A 23093-nucleotide genomic window follows, 5' to 3' on the forward strand; every position below is an offset into this window, starting at 1 on the left:
CTGGAGGCTTCAAACCAGGATAGAGTTCCACTAAGAAAAGGCAGGAAGAAAATGCTGAGCTTGAGATTTCAGCAGGAGGTGGGCAGAGATGACCCAGAGGCAGCAGAAGTAGGTGATGCCTGGATGAGAGGTTAATGGATTTATAAATCTCTTAGGTAGGTCTCAGGCCAATGGTGCTATCACTACTGCATATTTCATAACATGTGCAACTCTATGCATATGCAGAATCAAGAATTTAGTGTTTTTCTTCTGTAAGCAAAAGCATGGGTTCATTCATTCAATAAGTATTAACTGGGTCCTTACTCTGTGCCATGCACTGTTCTAGACAGTGGTGAAGTAGTGAAGACAGATAATGACACCACTAAAATTTATTTGTTCACTTGTGTGCCATGAGGAGTAATATTATGTTAGTGGATGCTATTGTGGGCAGACAAATTAGGACAGCTGAAGGAGAAAAAGAGAAAAATAAGATGGAAAGAACTTTAATATTAACTCTTTCTTCTGGGATTTCTGACGAACCAATCAAGAAATATTTATTGAGTAATGAGCTAGAATATTTATTAGGCTCAAAGGAGATTCTAGGGAATGTGATGCACATATTTCAAAAACATTTTCAGTTTGGATAGCAAACTTTATGAACTACACAGTATCTAAGATACAAAAATTACACAGAAACTCATGCCTATGAAGAGATCTGTTTATTACTGATAACACTTCATTTGACTAAAACCGCAAGAAATCCACACATAAATATTTAAAGTGTAAATTCTCACAGGCAGTACTTATGATACACCCTGGTGTTTTTGTAGGGAAAAAAATGGGAAGATGTTGACAGAAACCGTTAAAACAAGGGCACAATTTTGAACTACTGCTACACAGTCAGAAAAATAATTCCTTGTTAACTGCATATATTTTATCTGGAATATTCATGATGTAGACAAAGAGTTTATTTTAGCCTGTAACAAGAAGACCTCACCATACATGGATGCAGACTTCTGCTTGTGTGGCTCTTGTCAGATATATGCTGAATCATAACACTAAACAAAAATATACCAAATAGTATCAAATTAGTTGTGACTCACTTGGAAAGTAGCACTAGTAGGCTCAAAATGGCCCTTTTACTAGTGATGAGTCTACCGGACACTTTCTTAGCTTTCTTGGCCAATACCTTGCTTTGAGTGTAACATACTAGATGTTACACACAATTTCCAAATAGGAATATGCTTTACTTTCTCCAAAGAAATGGAATATGTAAGGGTGTGCCTCCTTAAAGAGCATGACTTATTATAAATTTCAGTAATGGGTATTGTTTTAGAAGCTGAATTAGAACATTAATATTTTTTCTTTCTTAAACTAGCTGTTTCTGTAAAATAAAATCACTTCATTACTATCATCACCAATTAAGCATTTTATAACAGGTACTATACTAGGTGGTATGGATATGAAAAATAATAAACCATGATCCCTGCTCTCAGGGAGCTGATAGCTGGGTGCTCCTGCTCAGTCAAGGAATGCCAATAAATTAAATGAACAAACTGGCCAACACCTTTCACTACATTATAAATTTCAGTGGTAACATAACTTTCAGGTCAGTTTAACTTGGCATTAATACTCTCAAAGGTCAGCTTCTAAAGGGCAGGGAATGTCCTAGATACATTCTGTTCAGGTTTCTCACACTAGCCCAGGTGTGTACCCCCCGGGGTATGCAGCGATTGTAGGGGCACTGCGGGAGAGCACGGAGAGGCCATGTGATACACAGTTCTCCTTTCAGGCAACACTAGTTTCGGTGAAGATGGAAGGAATCATTTTTATGTTAAAAGTTTTATTATGCAAAATCCACTTACATTTTAAAGACAGAACACAAAATTTGATGAATGTAAGTCTGCTTCTGACTTGGCTCTGAGGCCCCTTCCCCTACACACTCACGCTCTTCTGCTTTAGGGTCATGCTGGTGGGAAAATCTGAGAAGCAAACTTTAGCTCTGTCACTCTGCCCTTATCTTGGTATCCTTACTCTTTCTTGTATGTCCTCTTTTTTAAGTACATAGTCTTTAATGAATAAAGAGAAAAGATGGCATCATGAATATAACAGTATGATGAATATTTTAAAGTAAGCAATGGTCAATGATAACTTCGTTTCCAACTAGAACTAAAGTCATGAGGCATAGAGTCAGGCAAGGGGAGATTCTCTTCTTTCTACCTAGACTCCTTATGGCTTATGTCAAGATGCTTTGAGGGGCAGATACGAAAAAAATATTTCCTCAAATCTTGTGCTTTGGATGCCCAAAGTACAAGGAAACTGAAAATAAAATGCTAGATCAGTTGACCATTCATTTTGGTTAGTATGATTCTTTCCTCATCAGTTTCCAGAGCAATCTCAGAAAACAAGTGAATTGTAAAAGGCCATAATAAATTAACATACAGTATCCAAACAGACCCAAAAAAGTTATGAAATAGATTTCAAATTACTTCTTACAATGTCTTAAATATTCTCACAATAACAAAATAACCAAAAGTCCATAAACCAACTTAGTTTAAGAACAAGTTTAAAGCATTCTGAAAGATACAGTTAAGATTTCTTATCAGTGAGGTAATAGGGCAATAGCATATCACAGTAATGAAATGTGGGGAAAGAGGGAGGTAGGGATAAAAAGGCATAAAATTAAATGTATCCAAGCAGAATTTGGATTTTTCAAGCATCACGAACAACAATGGAAAAGATCTGAAAGAAATACCAATAGCAGCAGTTCACAGAACAATTTTTCCTTTAAACTTCAGCTAATATCTTTGTTGCATCAACTCCAGAAGCAATCTGCTTAAAAAACAGTTCTATTTCCTGTGTAAAGATATTCCACAGTATCCAATCTCTTAGAACCTCTCTGTCTGCTGAAGTTACTACATCCAAACAACAATACTTCATATTTCAAACAAACCTCTCAAATAGCCTATAATGCTATACGTTCTTCAAGATGAACAAAATTGTGTTCAAGTCTCACTTAATTTGTCAGGTTAAATTAAAAATAACATCTAACCAGGTCTTTATTCACTGTGCTCATGCATCTACTGCTCAACATACAAAACCTATCGTGTGAGCTAAATTCTTCTAGATGTGGAGTGAAATTCAAATGTTACTTTCTGTGCTCTTTATGACATCTTTGTTCCAACCTGAGTTTAAAAAAAAGATTTGGAAAGAACCTGTAAAAACCATTCAGTATATCCCTTAATATTAAAGTTTTTAAAGAGTAAAAATAAAAAAACCTCAAATAGAAGCCTTCATAATGATTCCTGCCCAACGTTATAAATCTTAACTTACACTTTTCATGGGTTTGTTTGTTTGTTTAAGATCCTTATTCTCTTATTTTGTCCTTGCTATGGATAGAGAACAGTTTGTCATATTACTTCTTACTTTGAGTCCTTTGATTAAAAGACTTTATAACTTAAGATTTATTAAACTATTTCAACAGCTTTCTCCTCTCCAGAGTTAAATGATCTTAATTCTTTGGACTTCTTCTCAGAGGTCTTATTCTCCAATCTGCATGCAATTCCTTTTTTATTTCTGCTAGATCCCCTCCCCAGTTCCCATGTGATCCTAAGACACAACATCCTTGCAGGAACTGAATCAGTGAAAGGGGCTCTTTTTCTCACCTTCTAAAACTTGGCCTCATTAGCAGTCACTAATAAAGAAAAACAAAAGGTTCACTATTCGCTCATCATAACAACAAATAAACACAAGTAAAACTTGCCCACAGTCAGTTTATTCCCTATTTTTAGGGTGATAAGTTTGCCCTTCACAAGAAGCATTTCCTGTGACACCTTAATGACCTTTTTTTTTTTAGCTGATCCATCCTGCCACCTGTTGGCAGCTCAGTGGCAGCTCAGCTGGAGCCGGGCATCGAACCACTGTCTCTCAGAGCTCACACTGTTGAGCAAGCTCTTAACCAACTGAGCCACTATGCCAGCCCTTCTTAATGACCTTTCTATTGCTTATTTCTACTGTTTATTTCCAACCTAAGCTTTGATCTTGTCCCACTAATTCTTCCTTGTCCCCAAAGCTCTAGAAAATCACAGTTTTGATCTGCACGCTCAGTGAGGGTATAGTCATTTCCATGCTATTGTTCATAAATAAAAAGATAAACAATGCAGAGCCCCAGGCTGAGACGTATTGGCCAGCCATCTGTCTCTCAAGTTGACTTGGGCTACTGAACTCATCCTGTTCCACAAGTGTACACCTGCTATGTCAAGTTCATGTTAAATATCACACTCCGACAGACTTGAGAGCTTGGCTAGAATCAAATGATTCTCTGTCTATATACTTTGGGAACGTTTGTAAAATTTTGTTAATTTTAACTTCAGATTTACAAATTTTTGAGATAAGAATCCAAGCTTTAATAACTTTTCACCTTGATTAAGATAACTTAAATGTTGCATTGTACTAAAGCACGCCAATAAAACTGTTCTCTTTATGACAGAATGACAATCATAACGTGGCTTTAGGGATTATGAATGGGCTATTGCATCATTTTAGCTCCCCTTGTTCTTCAGTCAATGAAACACAGATACTAAAACCAAATATACATATTTTTCATATATATATATAGCACTGTTCATACACTTTGTAGAATATATGCCATTTCCTAAATTACAGTCTACATTCCTAAAAGCAAATAAAGCAAAAAATTCTACACAATTCTTCATCAGTGCAAAGTCTTTGAAGACAAACTCGTCTAGAAATATGGTGCTCTACATTTAGATAGCTATTATCTACAGTCATACAAGTTCCAGCTATAAGAAAGGAAGAAACAAATTAACAATAGTGGCAATACAATAATTTAAAAATTGTGTTTTGATTATATGGGTTCAATCAAATTTTAGCTGATAGCTGCAACAAACCGTGATTTCATATCCTAATCAGTTCAAATTTTATATTATTATTATTATTATTTTCTTTTAGGAAACAAATTCTCTAATGCCAGTTATCTCCATTTGATGAGTATGATTGCACCTAAGGCCTTGTTATTGTTACCTCATATAACTATACCTCATGTGTTTAAGTATTATGTAGCTATAGATGACAGGACACACTTTAAGAAGATTAAACAGACCTCCTCCATTGTCTTTTTTAGAAGACTGCAGAATCAACCCAACTGACCTTCCAATTCCCCCCCTCCCCACATTAGAAAAGATAGAATAATCTTGTCATCAGAAATTCTATAGAAGCCAGCAAGATGTTAAGATAAACTGGGCTTTAGTTTTAGTGTTTCACAACACCTAAAATCTGAATGTTTTATTTCTTAGTAAAATTAGTATTACTTTACCTGATAAAGGAATAAATCTACTTGTAAAAATGTAATTCAACAGTTAGACTTTTAAAGAAATTCACAGCTCTTTTTTCAGTTCAGATTTTTTTCTTAAAGGCTGTGATACCTGACACTTAATTCTAACATGAAGATCCTTAACTACAGTTACATTGAGCTGCTTTTATTAAGATTTTTATTTACATTCATAAGATTTTAAAGTCAGCAAACCTATTTAATACAGAGGGGAAGCACCTATATAGTTTGGGAGGTTTTCCTTAACTCTTTGAAAATGAACTGCTTAAATTATATTTGATACAGAAACACGGTTTCGATTCATACCGTACCCTGAGAAGGCACTCAGAAATTTGACAAGAACAAAGTCACTAGGAGCATTGCCACTATTGTTTCATGTTCAGTAAACGTCGGAATTTTAAATACATACAATAAATTTCCACGGCACCAAGAGCACCTGAACCATGTTTTAATGGTTCAGAAGAACTGGAAATCACATATTATAACATCTGTTCTAAACTAGAAATGCTAAATATCCTATCTCAAATACTCTAACTTGTAAGTTAATACCTGTGATGTAACAATGACACTTTTCCACAATATTCTGAGAGCAGTGCTGTTTTCCTGCCAGTTTTATGGATTAACTTCCTTAACTAACTCTACAATTAGATAACATTTATCTGCCTTTTTAAAAAAACCATGCTATACACAATTACAAGAATACGGAACTAAGCTTATGCACACTTTAATAAGAAAACACACTTTTGCACTGTTTTGTTTCTGTTAAGGAAGAATGATGTTACACTAACAACTTTTAATGTAATGACTTTTGTTCAAGATTACGAAAAAATTTGAAGCATCTCTCTCCAGACCATTTCATTTCAAATTTATACAGTTTGTTTAGTCAGCCAACTACAACGAAAGAGAATAAAAGGAAAAAGATACTTGGCCAGATGAGATAGAGAGAGAATGCTAACACGAGGTCAATGCGTGGTGTTGCTGGTTGTCCTGTTCCATATGCCAGCACAAAGCAATGATGTACTGGTGTCTGCTAAACAGAACGCCAGGTCAGTCCATTTTTACTGGGCTCAAGAAAATTCTCAATCAAAGCTTCAATGAGTTTCTTCAATTCCTCTTCTAGTACGGCAGTGTCACTGAGGGAAAAGATTAAGAGTTTTAAAATTCTTAATTTTCATAGCCTCAAAATTTGTTTCAATTGTTATACTTTTTTAAGAGGGCGTATACCTGATGGAATGATTAAACAATGTGTAATCAAAAGAGAAATTCACTCAGTTAAAACAAAAAGGACCAAAGAGAGGAAAAAATGACACACACAAAAAACATCAATATCACATACAAACTGAAGCTGAACAGCATTACGAGGAGATCCTTGGTTCATGGTACATGGATAAGTTCTAGTATATCTAAAGATTTCTCCTGGGTCAGGTGATTGAATGGCTAAGAGCACCAATACCAGGTAATATGAGAAAACGGCTTCCTGAAATACTTTGAAGAATATCCTGTACAGATATTACAGGATGACACAATGTATTTTTCAGGTAGCAGAGGGAAGTGTGACAAAAAGAATGAGATGTTTAAAAAATAAAGGTACACTTACAAATATGTCCTTCAAAGTCAACACCTGAAGAGCTAGTGTTGCCCAAAACATTTCTAGGAAAGCATCTTTTAAACAGCCTTCACAGTCATTTTACTACCCAACAAATCAGTTTTTATTACTTTAAGAATCATGCTTCATTTTTTTTCAGTTTTTTTTTTTTTTTTAAGATTTTTATTGGGGAACTGGGGGGATGTGAACAGCGCTGGGGAGTTGGGGGAAGGGGAACAGACAAGTTGCTGTCTTTTTGTTCTTCAATCTAGTTGTGGAGGACGTTGCTTCACTGGCCCAAGCTGGCACCATCATTGCGCTCTTCCCAGGCGAGGCACATCAGTCACCGGCTTCTGGACGGCCGCTCACTGTGGCTGCTGGCCTCTCACGCTGGTTGCTGGCTACACATGGTAGCCCATGGCAACCCACTGCCACAGGGGGCTGCAGCCTACACCCGTCGCCGGCAACTCACGGCAGCCCAGCTCCAGGTTGAGCTGTTGTTCAGCATCTTAGCTGTAGAGGGCAGTGTCACTGGCCCTCGTATGTGGGATCTGAACCGGGGCCCTCTGGCATCCCAAGCCAGTTCTTAACCATCGTGCCACTCGGCTGGCCCTTCAGTTTGTTTTTTTTTAACTTTATTGGAGAACAGTGTTTTTTTCCAGGACCCATCAGTTCCAGGTCAAGTTGTTTTCAATCTAGTTGTAGAGGGTGCAGCCCAATGGCCCATGTGGGAATCGAACTGGAAACATTGGTGATACGAGCACCATGCTCTAACCAACTGAGCCAACTGGCCACCCAAATCATGCTTCATTTTAAACCATATATAGCATTACCCAATTTGGTTTACTTTAAACTCTGCTCCTTTTTTCCCCCCAAAGGAAATAAAATCTACTCTTAGATGCAAAGATTTAGGGAAATACAAAATAATGTACATTGGGCTCTGAAGACAATTCCAAAACATCTCCTTCCCCAAAATATATTGATCAATGACAACATTATAGGAGGCACTACTTTCAATAAGTTTAAATAGTCTTTAAATATGTTTATTAAAGTCAAGTTAATTTAGTCACCATTCATACTCTTAAAAGGAAACAAACTGGGCAGATTGTGTCAAATCACAGTAGATATAGAAAATGAAAATTTGGCAAAAAACAAATTATTTGTTGATTGTCTATGTTCATCACATAATAGTTAAAGCTCAGAGGGCTTTCCCAGGAATATAAATTTACTAAAATTTTAAAATTCAATTCCTAAGTAATATAGCTGCCTTGGAAAATAGTCTGGCAGTTCCTCAAAAGGTTAAACAGAACTACCATGTGACCAAGCAATTCTACCCCTAGATATGTATATATAAGTGAAATGAAAACATATGTCCACACAAAAACTTGTACACAAATGTTTGTAACACCACTATAATAATAGCCAAAATGTTCATTACCTGATAAACAGATTTAAAATGTGGAATATCCATACAATGGAAAATTATAGGGCCATGAAAATAATTTTTTTTTTAAAAAAAAGGAATAAAGTACTGATCCATGCTACAACATGAACCTTGAAAACATTATGCTAAGTAAAAGATGCCAGTCAGAAAGGACCATATAGTGTATGATTCCATTTACATGAAATATTCAGAATAAGGAGCAAATCTATGACAGATAGTAGATTGGTGGTTGCCTAGGACTGGGAGGAAGAGGAACGGGAAGTGACTGCTAATGGATTTGGAGTTTCCTTTACAGGTGATGAAAATGTTCTAAAATTGTGGTGATTGCACAACTCTGAATACACTAAAAACCATTGAATTATACAGTTTACATAGGTGAATTGTATGGTATATGAATTTTATGTCAAAGTTCATATATATGTATTTTTAAAGTCAATGCTTGGGGTGGCTGAATGGCGCATTGGTTAAGAGCTGGCTTGGGATGCCAGAGGGCCCTGGTTTGGATCCCACATGTGAGGACCAGTGACACTGCCCTCCACAGCTAAGATGCTGAACAACAGCTCAACCTGGAGCTGGGCTGCCATGAGTCGCCAGCGATGGCATAGGCTGCAGCCACTGCTGCAGTGGGTTGCCATGGGCTACCGTGTGTAGCCAGCAGCTGCCGTGAGCAGCCGTCCAGAAGCTGGCAACTGATCTGCCTCACCCGGGAAGAGCGTAATGATGGTGCCAACTTGGGCCAGTGAAGCAACGTCCTCCACAGCTAGACTGAGGAACGAAAGGACAGCAGCTTGTCTGTTCCCCTTCCCCCAATTCCCCAGTGCTGTTCCCATCCCCCAATTCCCCAATAAATCTTTTAAAATAAATAAATAAATAAACAAATAAATAAATAAATAAAGTCAATGCTCACCTCTGGTCAGGTGATGCACACATCTCTGCATAATACTTTATCTTTGGTTCTGTCCCGCTTGTCCGAAGAGTAGCAACACATCCATTTTGAAAAGTAAATGTAATCATTTGGCTGTTTTTACTCACAGGCAGCACCTATACAAAATTGTAACACTTTAATTACTCTTGGTAACTTTTTTCATTTTGAAGAGTTGTAAAATACATTCCAGTTACATGAGGTATCTAAAGTAGTCAAATTTATAGAAACAGAAAGTAGAAGGGTGGTTGCCAAGGGCTGGGAGAAGGGACAGATGGGGAGTTGTTTCATGGGAGTAGAGTTTCAGTGTAGCAAGGTGAAAAAGGCTCTGGAGATCTGCTGCACAACAGTGTGAATATAATTAACACTACTGAACTGTGTACTTAAAAATGGTAAGATGGTAAATTTCATGTTTTGTGTTTTTTACCACAATATAAAAAAAAATCTGTAAAAGATTTATAAAATACAAAAGATTACATATATAATAATTCATAAATATACCATTTACTTAACATTTATAATAATACAGGCATTGAGTTACATACCTTAAACACATGATCTCTGGGCCTCAACAATAATCCCGCAAAGTAAATATTACTGCCAATTTACGGAGAAGGCTCAAAAAAAGTCAGCGACCCCTGCTCAAGGGCATTAGCTAAGTGGCAAAGCAGGAAGTTGAAGCCAGGACTATCTGCCTCTACATTGCAAAGTGCTTTACAATTCCAAAGCGCTGTCGGTTTATCAGTAGTCTCCAAAGGAGAGTGCACATATCCTAGAGGATAGGCAAAATAGCCACTGGGGTGCAAAAAAAAAATTTTTATGTTTTTTACCTAAAAATTAAAAAAAAAAAATGAAGCTTTACTGACATTAAATGTATGGATTAACACTGATGCTGTTCCTAGACCACAGATCAGTCTGTGAAGGCATCTCGAGGGAGCTGTGGGGGTTGTAGTAGGATAGAAGGGTGGACAGTGGTGCCTTTCCTCAAGTGTCCCGAACCTGGTCCTCTTCCTGAGACCGTTCACTTGGCCAGTGGTGCTACCATACACTAGTTGCTTAAGACAGAGACATTCCTCCCCTCTTTTCACTCAAAGACCATCAACTACCAAGTTCCATATATTCTATTCTTTATTTAAATCAACTATTGGGTTGTCAGAAAAGTCATGACGCAATTTTGCAACGAAAAACATAGAAAAATACGTCATGACTTTCCCAACGACCCAATTCTCTCCATCATTACTGCTACTATATTAAGTTCAGGCTCCCAGTATCTCTTCTCGATTACTATCACAGCATACTCACTGATCCTTCTACCAGGAAGTTCACCCCTCTCTAACCCACTCACCGTACGTGCCATCCTTCCTTGCACTCTGTACTACAGTTGCAGAGAACTACTTGTCATTCTTTGAAGGAAAGCATGCCTACTCATCTCCAGACCTAGCATCTGCTACTTCCTTCGCCCAAAACACCCTCAGTTTCTCCTACATCGGGATAATTCCTGCTCATACTCTAGAACTCAGCTCACAAAAATCTTCTAAAAAGTCTTCCATACGCCTCCCAAAACTGAGTAAGGGTCCTTCCTATGCTCTTCCATGGCACCCTCTGCACCCTCTGGTAGCACTTATCATTTTGTAAAGTAATCACTGTTGTCCATTTCCCCACTGGACTCCTGAGTGCAGAAATAGTGCCTTTGTCACTGCTGCATCCCCAGTGTGCCTGTGCCTGTAGCACAGAAAGGTTTTGATAAATGCCTGTTGAACACACAGATGACTGTCTATCTGAAGTGTGAAAAAGAAAGAACTCAAGATGTCTTTGTCACTTAGTATGTGACCCTAAGGGATTAACTATATCCATCCTACCTGCCTTACAAAACCGTTGTAATCATCAGTGGGGAACAGATAGAAAAGCGCTTTGAATAACATATATCATAAAATTTCAAGGGAGTTAAGAGGAAGAAAACCACAACACCAAGAACTACTACTCTAAGCATAGCAACATTAGAAAAATTTAAAAAAGCAAAACAATTGGTTCTTCTCTTCAAGTAGTTTGCAAAGACAGAAAAATAGATACACACATAGAGGAACCTACACAGAATACCAATAACTGGGAAGCAGTACTTTGTGGACTGGATGAATATACACAAAGGGCATGTGGGTGGTATTCTACACAAGAGACTGTAGATTTCTCACACTATATCATGCGCCTAGAATCTTATGACAACATCATTAAATGAAAATTTAGGCTAATAATAATCATAACAATAACTAAATATGATCAGCAATCTGTGGCATTGAAATATTTGTTGAGCACCTACCATGGAGGCAGGAGCTCTGAAAGGCATAAAGGTATATCACAAATGGATCTGCCATGTACAACTCAATGATAACGTAAGATAGACAGTGAAGAAGGACAGGAGGGAGGCACAACATATTGTGAATATATAACCTCAGGAAAAAAATATCTGATTATGAGACATGGAGGTTATATGGAGGAGGTGACATTTGCCTTATGTCTTGAATAATGGATAATGTGTGGACCTGCAACCAGAGGAAGAAAGGTAGACTGAGGAAATAGCTTGAGCAAAACTAGAAGAAACTTTAAAAATATACAGATAAGAAACTATAAGTTGTTCTATTTGGCTGGAGGTATAAGGAATAAAGTTGAAAAAGGAAGGTTACAACTAGAAAGATGTGTAGCTTTTAAATTATAAACTTTATTTTCAACATTATTTATTTAGCATCATCACACATTCTCCTTCCTTCCTTCACTTTCTCTTTGTCTCTCTCATTATTTTTCACCTCCCTAACCCCCAGGGGGTAGCATACGCTTGAGGATAACAAGCACATGATTAGAGGCAAAGAGCCAGTTAGCAGACTTACAATTGCTCTGGAGAAAAACAATGGATCCTAGTTTCGAGAAACTCACAGGCTTGAACTTCCGCTATTTTATTACAGTATGAATTATTACAGATTATTGAAAACTTTTTAAAAAAGGATAGGTACTTACTGATTTCTTATTAGGCTGGCTGCTGTCATATCCAGTGGTAACATCTCGTATGTGCAATATAGCAAATGTCCCACAGAATTTCGGATATTCTTTTGGAGAATCAAAATTGCGAAGCCTTTCAAATATACTTTTGATGGTACTTGGATCATAACACAAGAAATATGAAGTCTTTGAAATATGATAACCATATCTGCACAAAGATTTAAAGTGTTAAAATCAGATTTCAGATAATTCTTTAGAAACGTGTATATTAAAGATAAGTCAATTATACTATTATGTACAAAGTGGCAGTCCTTAATTTAGACAATTTTAGTACTTTTTAGAAAGAACTGAAAACAGATTTAGAAAGCTAAAAGTAAGACAAAAAATTAGAAATTTAGCATGTGAAATTCATAACAGTAGGACTTACTTTTCATAAACCTTAATCAGTTGCTGTTTCAATGTTATATTCATCGTGTCCAGGTAAGATGCCATCTCAGCAACAACAACAGCTGCACTCACTCCATCTTTATCCAAAACAGAAGTCCCGCACAGAAAACCTGAGAATTCAAAAACACCTATAAAACTGAGGAAAACTTAAGCCTGAAATAATTTCAATGGTTTTACAAAAGGACCAATGAATTTAAAAGCCTACTAAGAGATGGAACCCATTGATACTGAAGGTATTTAGGGGAGCTTTAAGGGCCCTTTTTTTTTTTTCCTGTTGCGAAATACATCTACATATTTCTGAGTTCTAGGTGGTTTGTACCACAACTCAAAATGCAAAACCAGAAGACAAAATTCCTTTCTATAGAATTACTACATTAAAAAAAAAATGCTCTCATTCAAATTTCAAAGATTTTAATATTTACTACATACCAATAGACTCTTCAAATGCAAAAAGGACTTCTTTCCCATTTTCCAGGAGGTCTTTTATCCTACTTCCAATCCATTTAAAACCTGGTAATGTTTCCTGAAATGCAGAGGAGGCTACTCTAGTTAAGTGACTCTCTCATAAATAGACATTAGAGAAAAGCCTATCACTAAGCACTAAATGCACTACTTAACACTCTTATAGTGATCTTCTGTTAGGTTTTTGGTCCATAAGATTTATCTAGTGGTAAACATATAGTCATAAAGTGCCTAGATACATATACATGACTGATGACCTACTATTTACCAAGTACAATAATAGGTGATTTACACCAAATATAATCCAATATTTATAAGTGGTGATGTGTATAGTGACAAAGTAACGTAATACATGCATATATATTATGATCATCTACTATTTATCAAACACTGTAACAAGTGCTTTATATCATTAACTTTTTTTAATGCTCACAAAAACTCTGTTGCTGAAACAGGCTGGGGGGTTCAGTAAATTTGCCCAAGAATATGCTGCAATAAGAGATGAAGGTAGGGCTCAATTACACTGCTTCTAAGCAACTGTTCTTTAAGCTGTATTATAAGCACTAATATAAGAGTAACTATGAAGGTTGTGATTTAGTATCCCTGAGTAATCAAAGGCCACAAAGCTTTTTAATGATGCACTTTCAACATTATCACAGCATATGCTTAAACCAAGTGTTCCTGACCATAATACCAAGTCCTTCTTTGGTAATTAGATTTAAGGACTTTTCATCTGATGAGCTATTGTTCACTTATAGACATGAACTGTTTTACAGTCAACAGAAAGAGCATGTGATACACACTGACCATTACTAATTTAAGATTCCTAATTCATTTCTCTACTTTCTCACTGGATAAAAGCCAAAACCATCTGCCGCCCCACCTCCAACAATAAAAACAAGGAAGCAAATTTATAACATTGGTCTTTAGAATCATTTCTTTTCTCTCTTTTGTGCTCATTACACATTTTTCTTGCCACAGATATCAATGAGAAAAATGTTAACATTACTGTAATTCAGAATCTTAGGCTTGAATAAATTTTCAATTTCTTCTATTTTGCTATTTGTATCTTAGAAAGCCTGAGATTGAAAGCTCCATTTCATTAAGACAGGTATGATTTTCTTGTATTTAGTCAATTAGTGTTAAGACCTGTAGCTTGACTATGGCACAAGAAAAATGCCCAGAGGTGACATTTTCACTGAATTTGGCAAAGATGGCAGAGGAAAAGCAACTTCATTGACATCAGTCCAAGAAGCTGTAAAACTGGTCAACTTAACTACCTAAGGCTCACAGAGATTAATGATTTGTGCTGAGAAAGAGGCATTATTTGTTTTTTTGGATGCAGAATCACTGGGTCTCAATTTCCAACTTAGAAGACTACTTAAAGTTTCTTAAGATTGAACTTGAAGAGCCTAAACAAGTGGTTGATGACAACTACAATTTTTTGGAATGGAGTTCATGTTACTCATGAGGTCACCAACAGCCAGATTTTTTTCAGTGTGAAAACCAGATATTGTTGTATGGAATAAGCATTAATGCAATTTTTAAAGAACATCTTATCTTAGTTTCAGAAATTTACACACTGCATGAATTTGGCTCAAGTGTCTAAACTACAAAAAAGATTAAGTGTTAGCAGAATTGGAAAAAGTGGGAATTATAAATGAAATCAATAAAAGTCAGTTTTGGTGGAGACATGGCTTTAATTTATAGAAATAGGTTTAGAAAAGTAGCACACAAATAATATCTATTCTTACTTCAAAATGAAATCCTTCTTTAAGTGCAATTGCCTTCAAAATTTTAGAAGAGACTGTGGTGGCTAACATATAAATGTTCTTCACATCTGCATTTCTTGATTTACTTTTCTTCCAGCAATCAAACATCCACCACCCAAACAGAGCTGCCAACTCATTCCCTGTGAAAACTTTCCAATGACCACTGAAAAGAGATGAAAATTCAAGTCATTATAACTTCTCATCAAACCTTCTTGACCCTAAGACCTACAATTATCATCCTTCACATAGGAGAACCCAAAAATTACTGTATGAGATTTTTGAGAAAACATTTAGTACTACTTTTCTAACTGACCAGGGGTAAGCTTAGGGTAGAAATAGAAGCCATGTCTTTGGAAAACTTAATACATTGTTACTTTTATTCTCCTACTGAATGAGAAAAAAAAGTTAATAATATGATGTCCTTTCTATGTAAGGACATCTATCACAACTTTTTCATGGCAAAAATACACAGCAACTCAAAGAACCAAGATTAGGAAATGATTACATTGATCAAGAAATCTGTTGGGATATTATGCCATTTTGAAATTTAGTATTTTAAACAATATTTAAGGACAGGGAAAAATGCTCACAGTACAATATTAAGTGGACAATGATGAAGATATAAAATTATATATAGTATGAAAACAATTTTATAAAGATAAATATATCTTAAATATTTGAGTAGAAAAAAATATAGAAAGGAAAGGTTAAAATATCAACCTAGGTGCTTTTCTCTGAGTTTACAGGAGATTTCTTTTCTTCTTCTTCTTTTTTTTTTATTATTACCTCCAATGAGCCTGTGAGACTTAAAATCAAAAATTATTTTTCAAAGTTTAGGCTTTTAATCGAGTAACATTTTCTACTGACTTTTCCTGAAGCTCTGCCACTGCCAGCCGGTCTGCGTCAGGATCTGTGGCTAGCACTATCCGGGCATTTTCTTTCTCTGCCAGTCTCAATGAAAGCTCCTGAAACAGTGAGCAAAAAAACTGACTTGTATCGAAGACATTAAATTCAATGTTAGTATTCCTAAGTGTAGGCACAGTGCTAGTGATATGAATTTTAGAAGAAATACAGTTCAGCTAAATTTAAGTTAAGCCTAGAGGTAGGGATATCCACCAGAGATTTCAAACAAAACAGAATATATGGCTCCAATATAATTTGAAAGATGTAAACTAAAGTGATTTTTGCTTCTGTAAGTAATTTATGAACTGTTAATGAGTTTTATCTATTTGATGAAGTTTTAATACTCTAATAATAATTTAAATATAAGAAAAAAAATACCAGCACAGATTCTCCTTCTTCAGGATTTGGGCATTTAACAGTAGAAAAGTCTGGATCAGGATCTTTTTGTTCTGGTACTGGAATTGGAGGCTTAAAACCAAACACTTGAAAAGCCAACTGCACATAGTCATGTCCGACCCCATGAAAAGACGTGTGTACAAATTTCAAGGTGGTCTTTGAGTTTAATTCCCTGTAAAGGAAAATTACCATCCAATCAATCATAAAACTCATTACTTGTGTGTGATATAATTAAAATAAGCTAGAGAAAAAGCTAAAATCTATTTTGTAGGATAGGGAAAATATACTCAGCAAGCCAAGATGCTTTCTAGCAATAGTGTTAGTTACTTGTGAAATAGTTATGGAAATATGGAAATAGAGAAGGAAAAATAAAATTTTATTAAAAAATTTAGAAAATTTCCTGATCTTATATAGAGGGAATACATATATTTAGCTACACACTTTTTTTTTTTTTTTTAGCTGAGCCATCCTGCCACCTGTTGGCAGCTCAGCGGCAGCTCAGCTTGGGCCGGGAATCAAACCGGCAACCCTGTTGCTCTGAGCTCGCACTCTTGAGCGAGCTCTTTATCAACGGAGCCACTCAGCCGGTCCTAGCTATACATTTTTTTAATACAGCTTTACTAAGAGGTAATAAGTATACTATACAATTCATGCATTTAAAGCGTACAATTCAATGGCTTTCACTATATTCAGAGTTTTTCTACCGTTATCATAATTAATTTTGGAACATTCTCATTACCCCAAAAAGGAAACTCCATACCCCATAGCCGCCACTCCCTAACCCTCCCATTCCTCCCAGCCACAGGCAACCACTCATTTATTTTCTGTCTGTTTCTGCCCCTATAGTTTTGCCTACTCTGGACATTTCATATACATGGACTCATACAATATGTGATCTTTTGTGACTGGCTTCTTTCACTTAGAATAATGTTTTCAAGGTTTATCCATGCTGTAGTATGCATCAATATTTCATTTCTTTTTATTGCTGAATAATATTTCATTGTATAGATATGCCACATTTTATTTATCCATTCATCATGGATGGGTATTTGGATTATTTCCAATTTTTGTCTACTATGAATAGTTCTTTTTAGCTATAATTGTAATATAATAAACAGCCAATACAATTTTATCCCTATTTCTTTCCCTTATTTGTTAGTCTTATTCTTAGGTAATACTTTCCTATATTCCTACTTGGATACCTGTGAAAACAGATCTTTTTCAGATCTTCCATGTATCTCCTGCAAATGTCCTGCAGAGGATCTCTCTTCAGTGGGCTGGTATCCACTAAATTATCATTCCAGGAACCATTCCAGGGTTCCACACATTCTTCTATACATTTCAGGATTTCTTTATCATGAGGAGATGTGATTTGAGCACCCGTTTCCCAATAAACCTAAATAGGTAAATGCAGTTATAAATACTTGAAATGTTGGCTCGATATATTTTTAGCTACAGTAGAGATATTTGACTTTATAAAGAAGCATACCAAATTAACCAAGCATAAAATGTCAACATGGGACTAACTTAATAAATACCAAAGGATACTGATGGTAATGATGCCACAGGGACTCAACAACAAAATGATCATGTATTATTTGCTCTTTTAGAAGTATACTTTAATAACAATACAAGTAAAATGTAATCAGGGCATCACTATGACAACTTTATAATATGCATATACCATAGTATCCAATCATACTCGTATATAACTATATACTAAAGATAATCTAAGCAACCAAGGAATATCCATAAAACTTATTATGAAATTTTAGCATTATAAAGTGGTTCTGTTATGTGATAAAGAAGAAATTATTTTTCAGTGTTCAAGTGGAATTTATGTCACACCAAATAAAGTCTATATCAGGGAAGACAATGTGTTAATTATCCAATATACATTTTAATGTATATATTTTCAGTATTTAATGATAATACACTTCGTTAAGTTGTCAGTTTGTCAAGTAGTTTGACCAACAAGACATTAGGAACAATTAACAAAAAAAAGCAAGAAAATGTATTTCTGTAATTCACATGATCTCAAAGTTAGAAGGACTCTACTTAGAGAATATCTGTACTGACTTCTACCATGTATATGACATGAATCCCCTCTATAGCACCCTGAATGCAGGAAAGAAGAATATACTTGAATACGTATTATGTACTAAGTAAGCTCTGTGCCAAGCAATATGGTAGACTAGATGACCTGAGAATTCTCACTCTATAAACACCTCAAAATGTATCTCAAAATGTTAGATAAAGTAGAAAAGATACTATCTAAAATGAATAGCTTAGTTCACAAGAAGGAAAGGTAAAACTCCAGGCAGTGGAAAACAAAGGAAATAATTGAAAACCAGAGTGATAAGGTTGTGGGCTGATGATGCAGCTGCCTAGGGCTTGGGAACTGTCCATTTATCTGGTTCTTGAGTTGTAATTCCTATGTGGAAGGTAGGAAGCTGGAACAGAGATCCCACTCTCAGTGGAAATACGGAATAGAAAAAGTTCTGCCCACTATTATATAAAGATGATGAGGAAAGGTGTTTGTTTTTTTCTTGGGTTCTGGGTGACAAAAACATTTCAAATCTGAAGTATAAATTAACACAGAAATTACTCCCAGTCAGTGAAAATCCTAAGGTTCCTGCAGAAATTAAAACAAAAACAAATAAAAACTGCTCTGAAGGGATGTTCCCATATTCTAAGCCACATAAAAGATTCTATCCGTAAGCCCTGAAAGCTCACAATGAACTTTTTTTATAAAACAAGAGAAAAAAATCCAGGCCTTTCTCTGTGCCCAGTTTTTCTTGCCTTATATGTGGACACGATACCTAGAGGTACAGCAAACATATGATCACCACGCTTGAGGGAAAGGCCAAGAAAACTGCAGCGATGCTAGGCCTGACATCATTGAGCTACAGAACCATGTCAGCAGCCATCTACCTTTAGACTTCTTTGTTATGGGAGAGCAATGAACTCCTATTAGCTTATGCCACTTTTCTGGGTTTTCTAAACCTACAGCAGAAAATATCCCTATCTGACATAGTAATAAAAAAATCCATCCAACAAAATACACTCAGGAATAAACTTTAAAAGAAATGCGATCTATTTTTTTAAATGTTACTAAAGGATCTAAAAGATCTTGAAAGAATAGAAAGATACATCCTGTTCATGAATAAGGAGACTCAATAATGTTAGAAAAATATTGAAGCTTCCTAAATTAATCTACAAATGAAATGTGATACCAATATAAATGCCAAAATAACTTTTATTCAAAATGGAAAAAAACACCATAAAACCATGCATGGAAAAATATAAAGTCAAAGAGGTGAACGATAATATGGAGGGGGAATATCTGCAAAACAAATAAACGAGAGCTACTTTTTGCATATAAAGAGTTGCCACAAATCAACAAGAAAAAGAGCAACAACCCAAGAGAAAAATGGGCAAAACTCTTAACGAACTTCTTAGGAAAGGGAACACAAACATCTTGTACATGCATGAAAAGATGCTCAATCTCACTCATAAGGCAGGTGAAGATTAAACCTAATAACATTCTTACATATCTAATTGGCAAAGATCAAAAAGTTTGATAATATAATAATGGAAGGTGTGGATAGAGACCCTTATATAACGCTGTTAAGAGGCCAAGTGGCACGATGGTTAAGAACTGACTTGGGACACCAGAGGACCCCGGTTCGGATCCCACATATGAGGGCCAGTGACACTGCCCTCTACAGCTAAGATGCTGAACAACAGCTCAACCTGGAGCTGGGCTGCCGTGAGTCACCTGCGATGGTGTAGGCTGCATGCAGCCCCTGTGGCAGTGGGCTGCCATAAGCTACCATGTGTAGCCAGCAGTCAGTGTGAGAGGGCAGCAGCCGCAGTGAGCGGCCGTCCAGAAGCCTGCGACTGATTTGCCTCGCCCGGGAAGAGCGCATTGATGGTGCCAAATTGGCCAATGAAGCAAACACCCTCAACTAGACCGAAGAACAAAATGACAGCAACTTGTCTGCTCCCCTTTCCCCAATTCCCCAGTGCTGTTCCCATCCCCCCAATTCCCCAATAAAATAAAATAAAAAATCTTAAAAAAAAAAGTATCAATTGGTACAACTACCTTGAATAGAGGATGACATATTTTCTCTCATATTCCCTTGACTCAGGAGTTTCACATCTAGAAATTTATCCTGTAGATCAGCAGTGTCATGGAAATATAACATGAGCCACAAAGGCAAGCCACTTATATAATTTAAAATGTTCTAGTAGCCACATTTAAAAAGATGAAAAGAAATGGCTGAAATTAATTGTAATATACTTTATATGTCCTATATATCAAAAACATTATCATTTCAATGTGTAATGAATATAAAATTTTTGAGGTATTTTACATTCTTTTTTTGTACTAAGTCTTCAAATATGGTATGTGTTTTACACTTACAGCACATCTCAATTCAGACTAGTTATATTTTAAGTATTCAATAGCCATAGGGGGCTAGTGGCTAACATATTGGACAGTGCAGCTGTAGATAATAAGAACAAAAATAGCTCACGTTTATTGAGCATGTATCAGAGCCACATGCTAAACTAGGCATTTTATATACCTTATCTCCCTTTACCCTCACTCTCACCCTATGGTGTTGGTTCTATGATTATCCCCAGTTAGTAGATGGGGAAACTAATACACAGAAAAATTAAGTAACTTGTTGCAGTCACAGAGCTTCTAAGTGGCAGAGGTAGGTTTCAAACCCAACCCATACTGTTAGCTACTATTCTGTATTGACGATATAAATCTACTGGCATGTATGAACAAAGATGTATATAGGTGAATATTCACTGTAGCACTGTTCATAAGTAGCAGAGATCAGAAACAAATGAAAAGTTCATTAATAGAGAATTGGTTAAATAAATTAGGATTCAAATATATAGGTTTTTAGGGCTGGCCGAGTGGCTCAGTTGGTTAAGAGCGCGAGCTCTAAGCAACAGGGTCACCGGTTCGATTCCCATTTGAGCCAGTGAGCTGTGCCCGAACTGAGCTGCCAACAGGTGGCAGGATGGCTCAGCTGATGAGCATGTGCTCCTAACAACAAGGTTACAGGTTGGACTCCCGCATGGGATGGTGGGCTGTGCCCACCTGCAACTAAGATTGAACACAGCACCTTGAGCTGAGCGGCTGCGAGCTGCTGACAGGTGGCCGGATGGCAACGGGACTTGGAGCTGAGCTACCTGTGCCCTCCACAACTAAGATTGAAGGACAACAACTTGGCTGTTCCCCTTTCCCAATTCCCCAAAAAAAAAAAAAAATATATATATATATATATATATATATATATATATATATATATATATATGAATGTTTTTAAAGATGAATGAGGCAGACATATCTATCTATTGATCAATGGAGAGAATGATCTCCAAGACTATTTCATACTGTTGTATGAAAAAAGCAATGTACAAAACACTGTATATAGTCTACCATTTATGGAAAAAAAAGAGGGAGTGGCAAATATACTCATATATGAGTATGTATATGTATATGATTACATATGCATAGATTATCTCTAGAAGGAAACTAAAACCGGAAACAGTATTTGCTTTTGAAAGGGGAACTAAGGGAAAGGGATAGGAGAGATATTGTTTAACATTTTAGGCTGTTTAACTTTTATACTTTTTACCTTGTGCTTATATTTCAACAAAAAGAAATCTCTGAGGGTCTGCTACGTGACAAATACGTTTAACAGCAACGAATATCGAAACAGACTAAGTCCCTCCACCCATGAACTTACATTGGGGAATAGGGGTAGGGAGGGTCAAACAAACATGTCAATAAACAAACAAGATAATTCATCATAAAGAAAGCAGATAGATAGAGATAGTGGTAAGTTCTGTGAAGGAAATAAACAAGCTACTTCAGATAAGGTGGCCAGGGAAGGTCTCTTCAAGGAAGCGACATCCAGACAGGAAGCTGAAGGATGAAAATAAGCAAGTCTGCAAGATTTTGGGAAGAGCAATCCAAAGAGAGGAAAACACAATCACAAAGGTTCAGAGGTGGGAAAGGGCTTGGGATACTGGAGGAATTGGAGGAACAGAAAGGAGAGGCAGATGACTGGAACGTAGTGAGCACAGGAGAGGAATGAAGGTTGAAATGAGCTTGAAGGGGTAGGCAGGAGACAGAGTCCTGTAAGCCCCTGGGTAAGGAGCTTGGATTTTAATCGAAGAATGAGAAGCCCCTGAAGAATTTTAAGCAGGGAAGTAACATGACCTATTTATATTTTCAAAGATCATCTGGCCACTTGGTGGAGAATGGACTGCAGAGTAGAACAATATAAGCAGGGAAGAGACCAGCTTGGAGGCTAGGATGGTTAGCTCACACAGATGCTTTGGAATGGTGGAGGCAGAAGACATGGACAGAAGTAAACATATTCATCATATATTTTAGATGTAGAGCGTGTAGAACCTGTTAGTGGATTAAATGTTAGGAGTGAAGGAAAAGGAGTAATCAAGAATGATTTTTGGTTTTTGTTTGGGTGGGTGGTAGTATCAATTTACAGAGATGGGGAAGGCTGGGAGAAGCACATTTGGGTGTATAGGTGGCAAGTTGTGGGGGAATCAAGACCGCTGTGCTACAGACACTGATTTTGAGATGTCTGCTAGACGTCCCAGTGGATATCATGTAGGCAGCTGGATATGGGAATCCAATGCTCAGAGGAGATCTGGGTTCTTGGCTGTCTTCACAGTTGACCTTCTGTCCTTGCAATTCTCTTATCCCTTTAGTTTTTATGACACCAGTCTCTTCTTTTCTTTCTGCTATCTCCAGCACTACCTCTCTGTTCCCTTAAAGTTGATATTCCGTAGGG

General features: G+C 36.5%; 1 protein-coding gene across 2 annotated transcripts in view; it reads right to left on the reverse strand.

Annotated features, from left to right (window-relative positions):
- Positions 1–679: 679 nt before the first annotated feature.
- The window catches only part of PGM2L1 (phosphoglucomutase 2 like 1), a 109686-nt gene continuing 87272 nt past the window's right edge, over positions 680–23093 (reverse strand). For both annotated transcript variants that reach the window (XM_019649377.1, XM_019649376.1), the window contains exons 6-14: positions 17451–17644; positions 16231–16420; positions 15817–15914; positions 14932–15112; positions 13145–13238; positions 12696–12825; positions 12287–12476; positions 9266–9399; positions 680–6462 (exon numbers count right to left, since the gene is read on the reverse strand). In XM_019649377.1, coding sequence (XP_019504922.1) covers positions 6360–6462; positions 9266–9399; positions 12287–12476; positions 12696–12825; positions 13145–13238; positions 14932–15112; positions 15817–15914; positions 16231–16420; positions 17451–17644 — 1314 coding nt within the window. In that variant the 3' untranslated portion in view covers positions 680–6359. The remainder of the gene's footprint in view (positions 6463–9265; positions 9400–12286; positions 12477–12695; positions 12826–13144; positions 13239–14931; positions 15113–15816; positions 15915–16230; positions 16421–17450; positions 17645–23093) is intronic.

The sequence above is a fragment of the Hipposideros armiger genome, unplaced genomic scaffold (assembly GCF_001890085.2).
Source record: "Hipposideros armiger isolate ML-2016 unplaced genomic scaffold, ASM189008v1 scaffold_132, whole genome shotgun sequence".
Taxonomy (NCBI): Eukaryota; Metazoa; Chordata; class Mammalia; order Chiroptera; family Hipposideridae; genus Hipposideros; species Hipposideros armiger.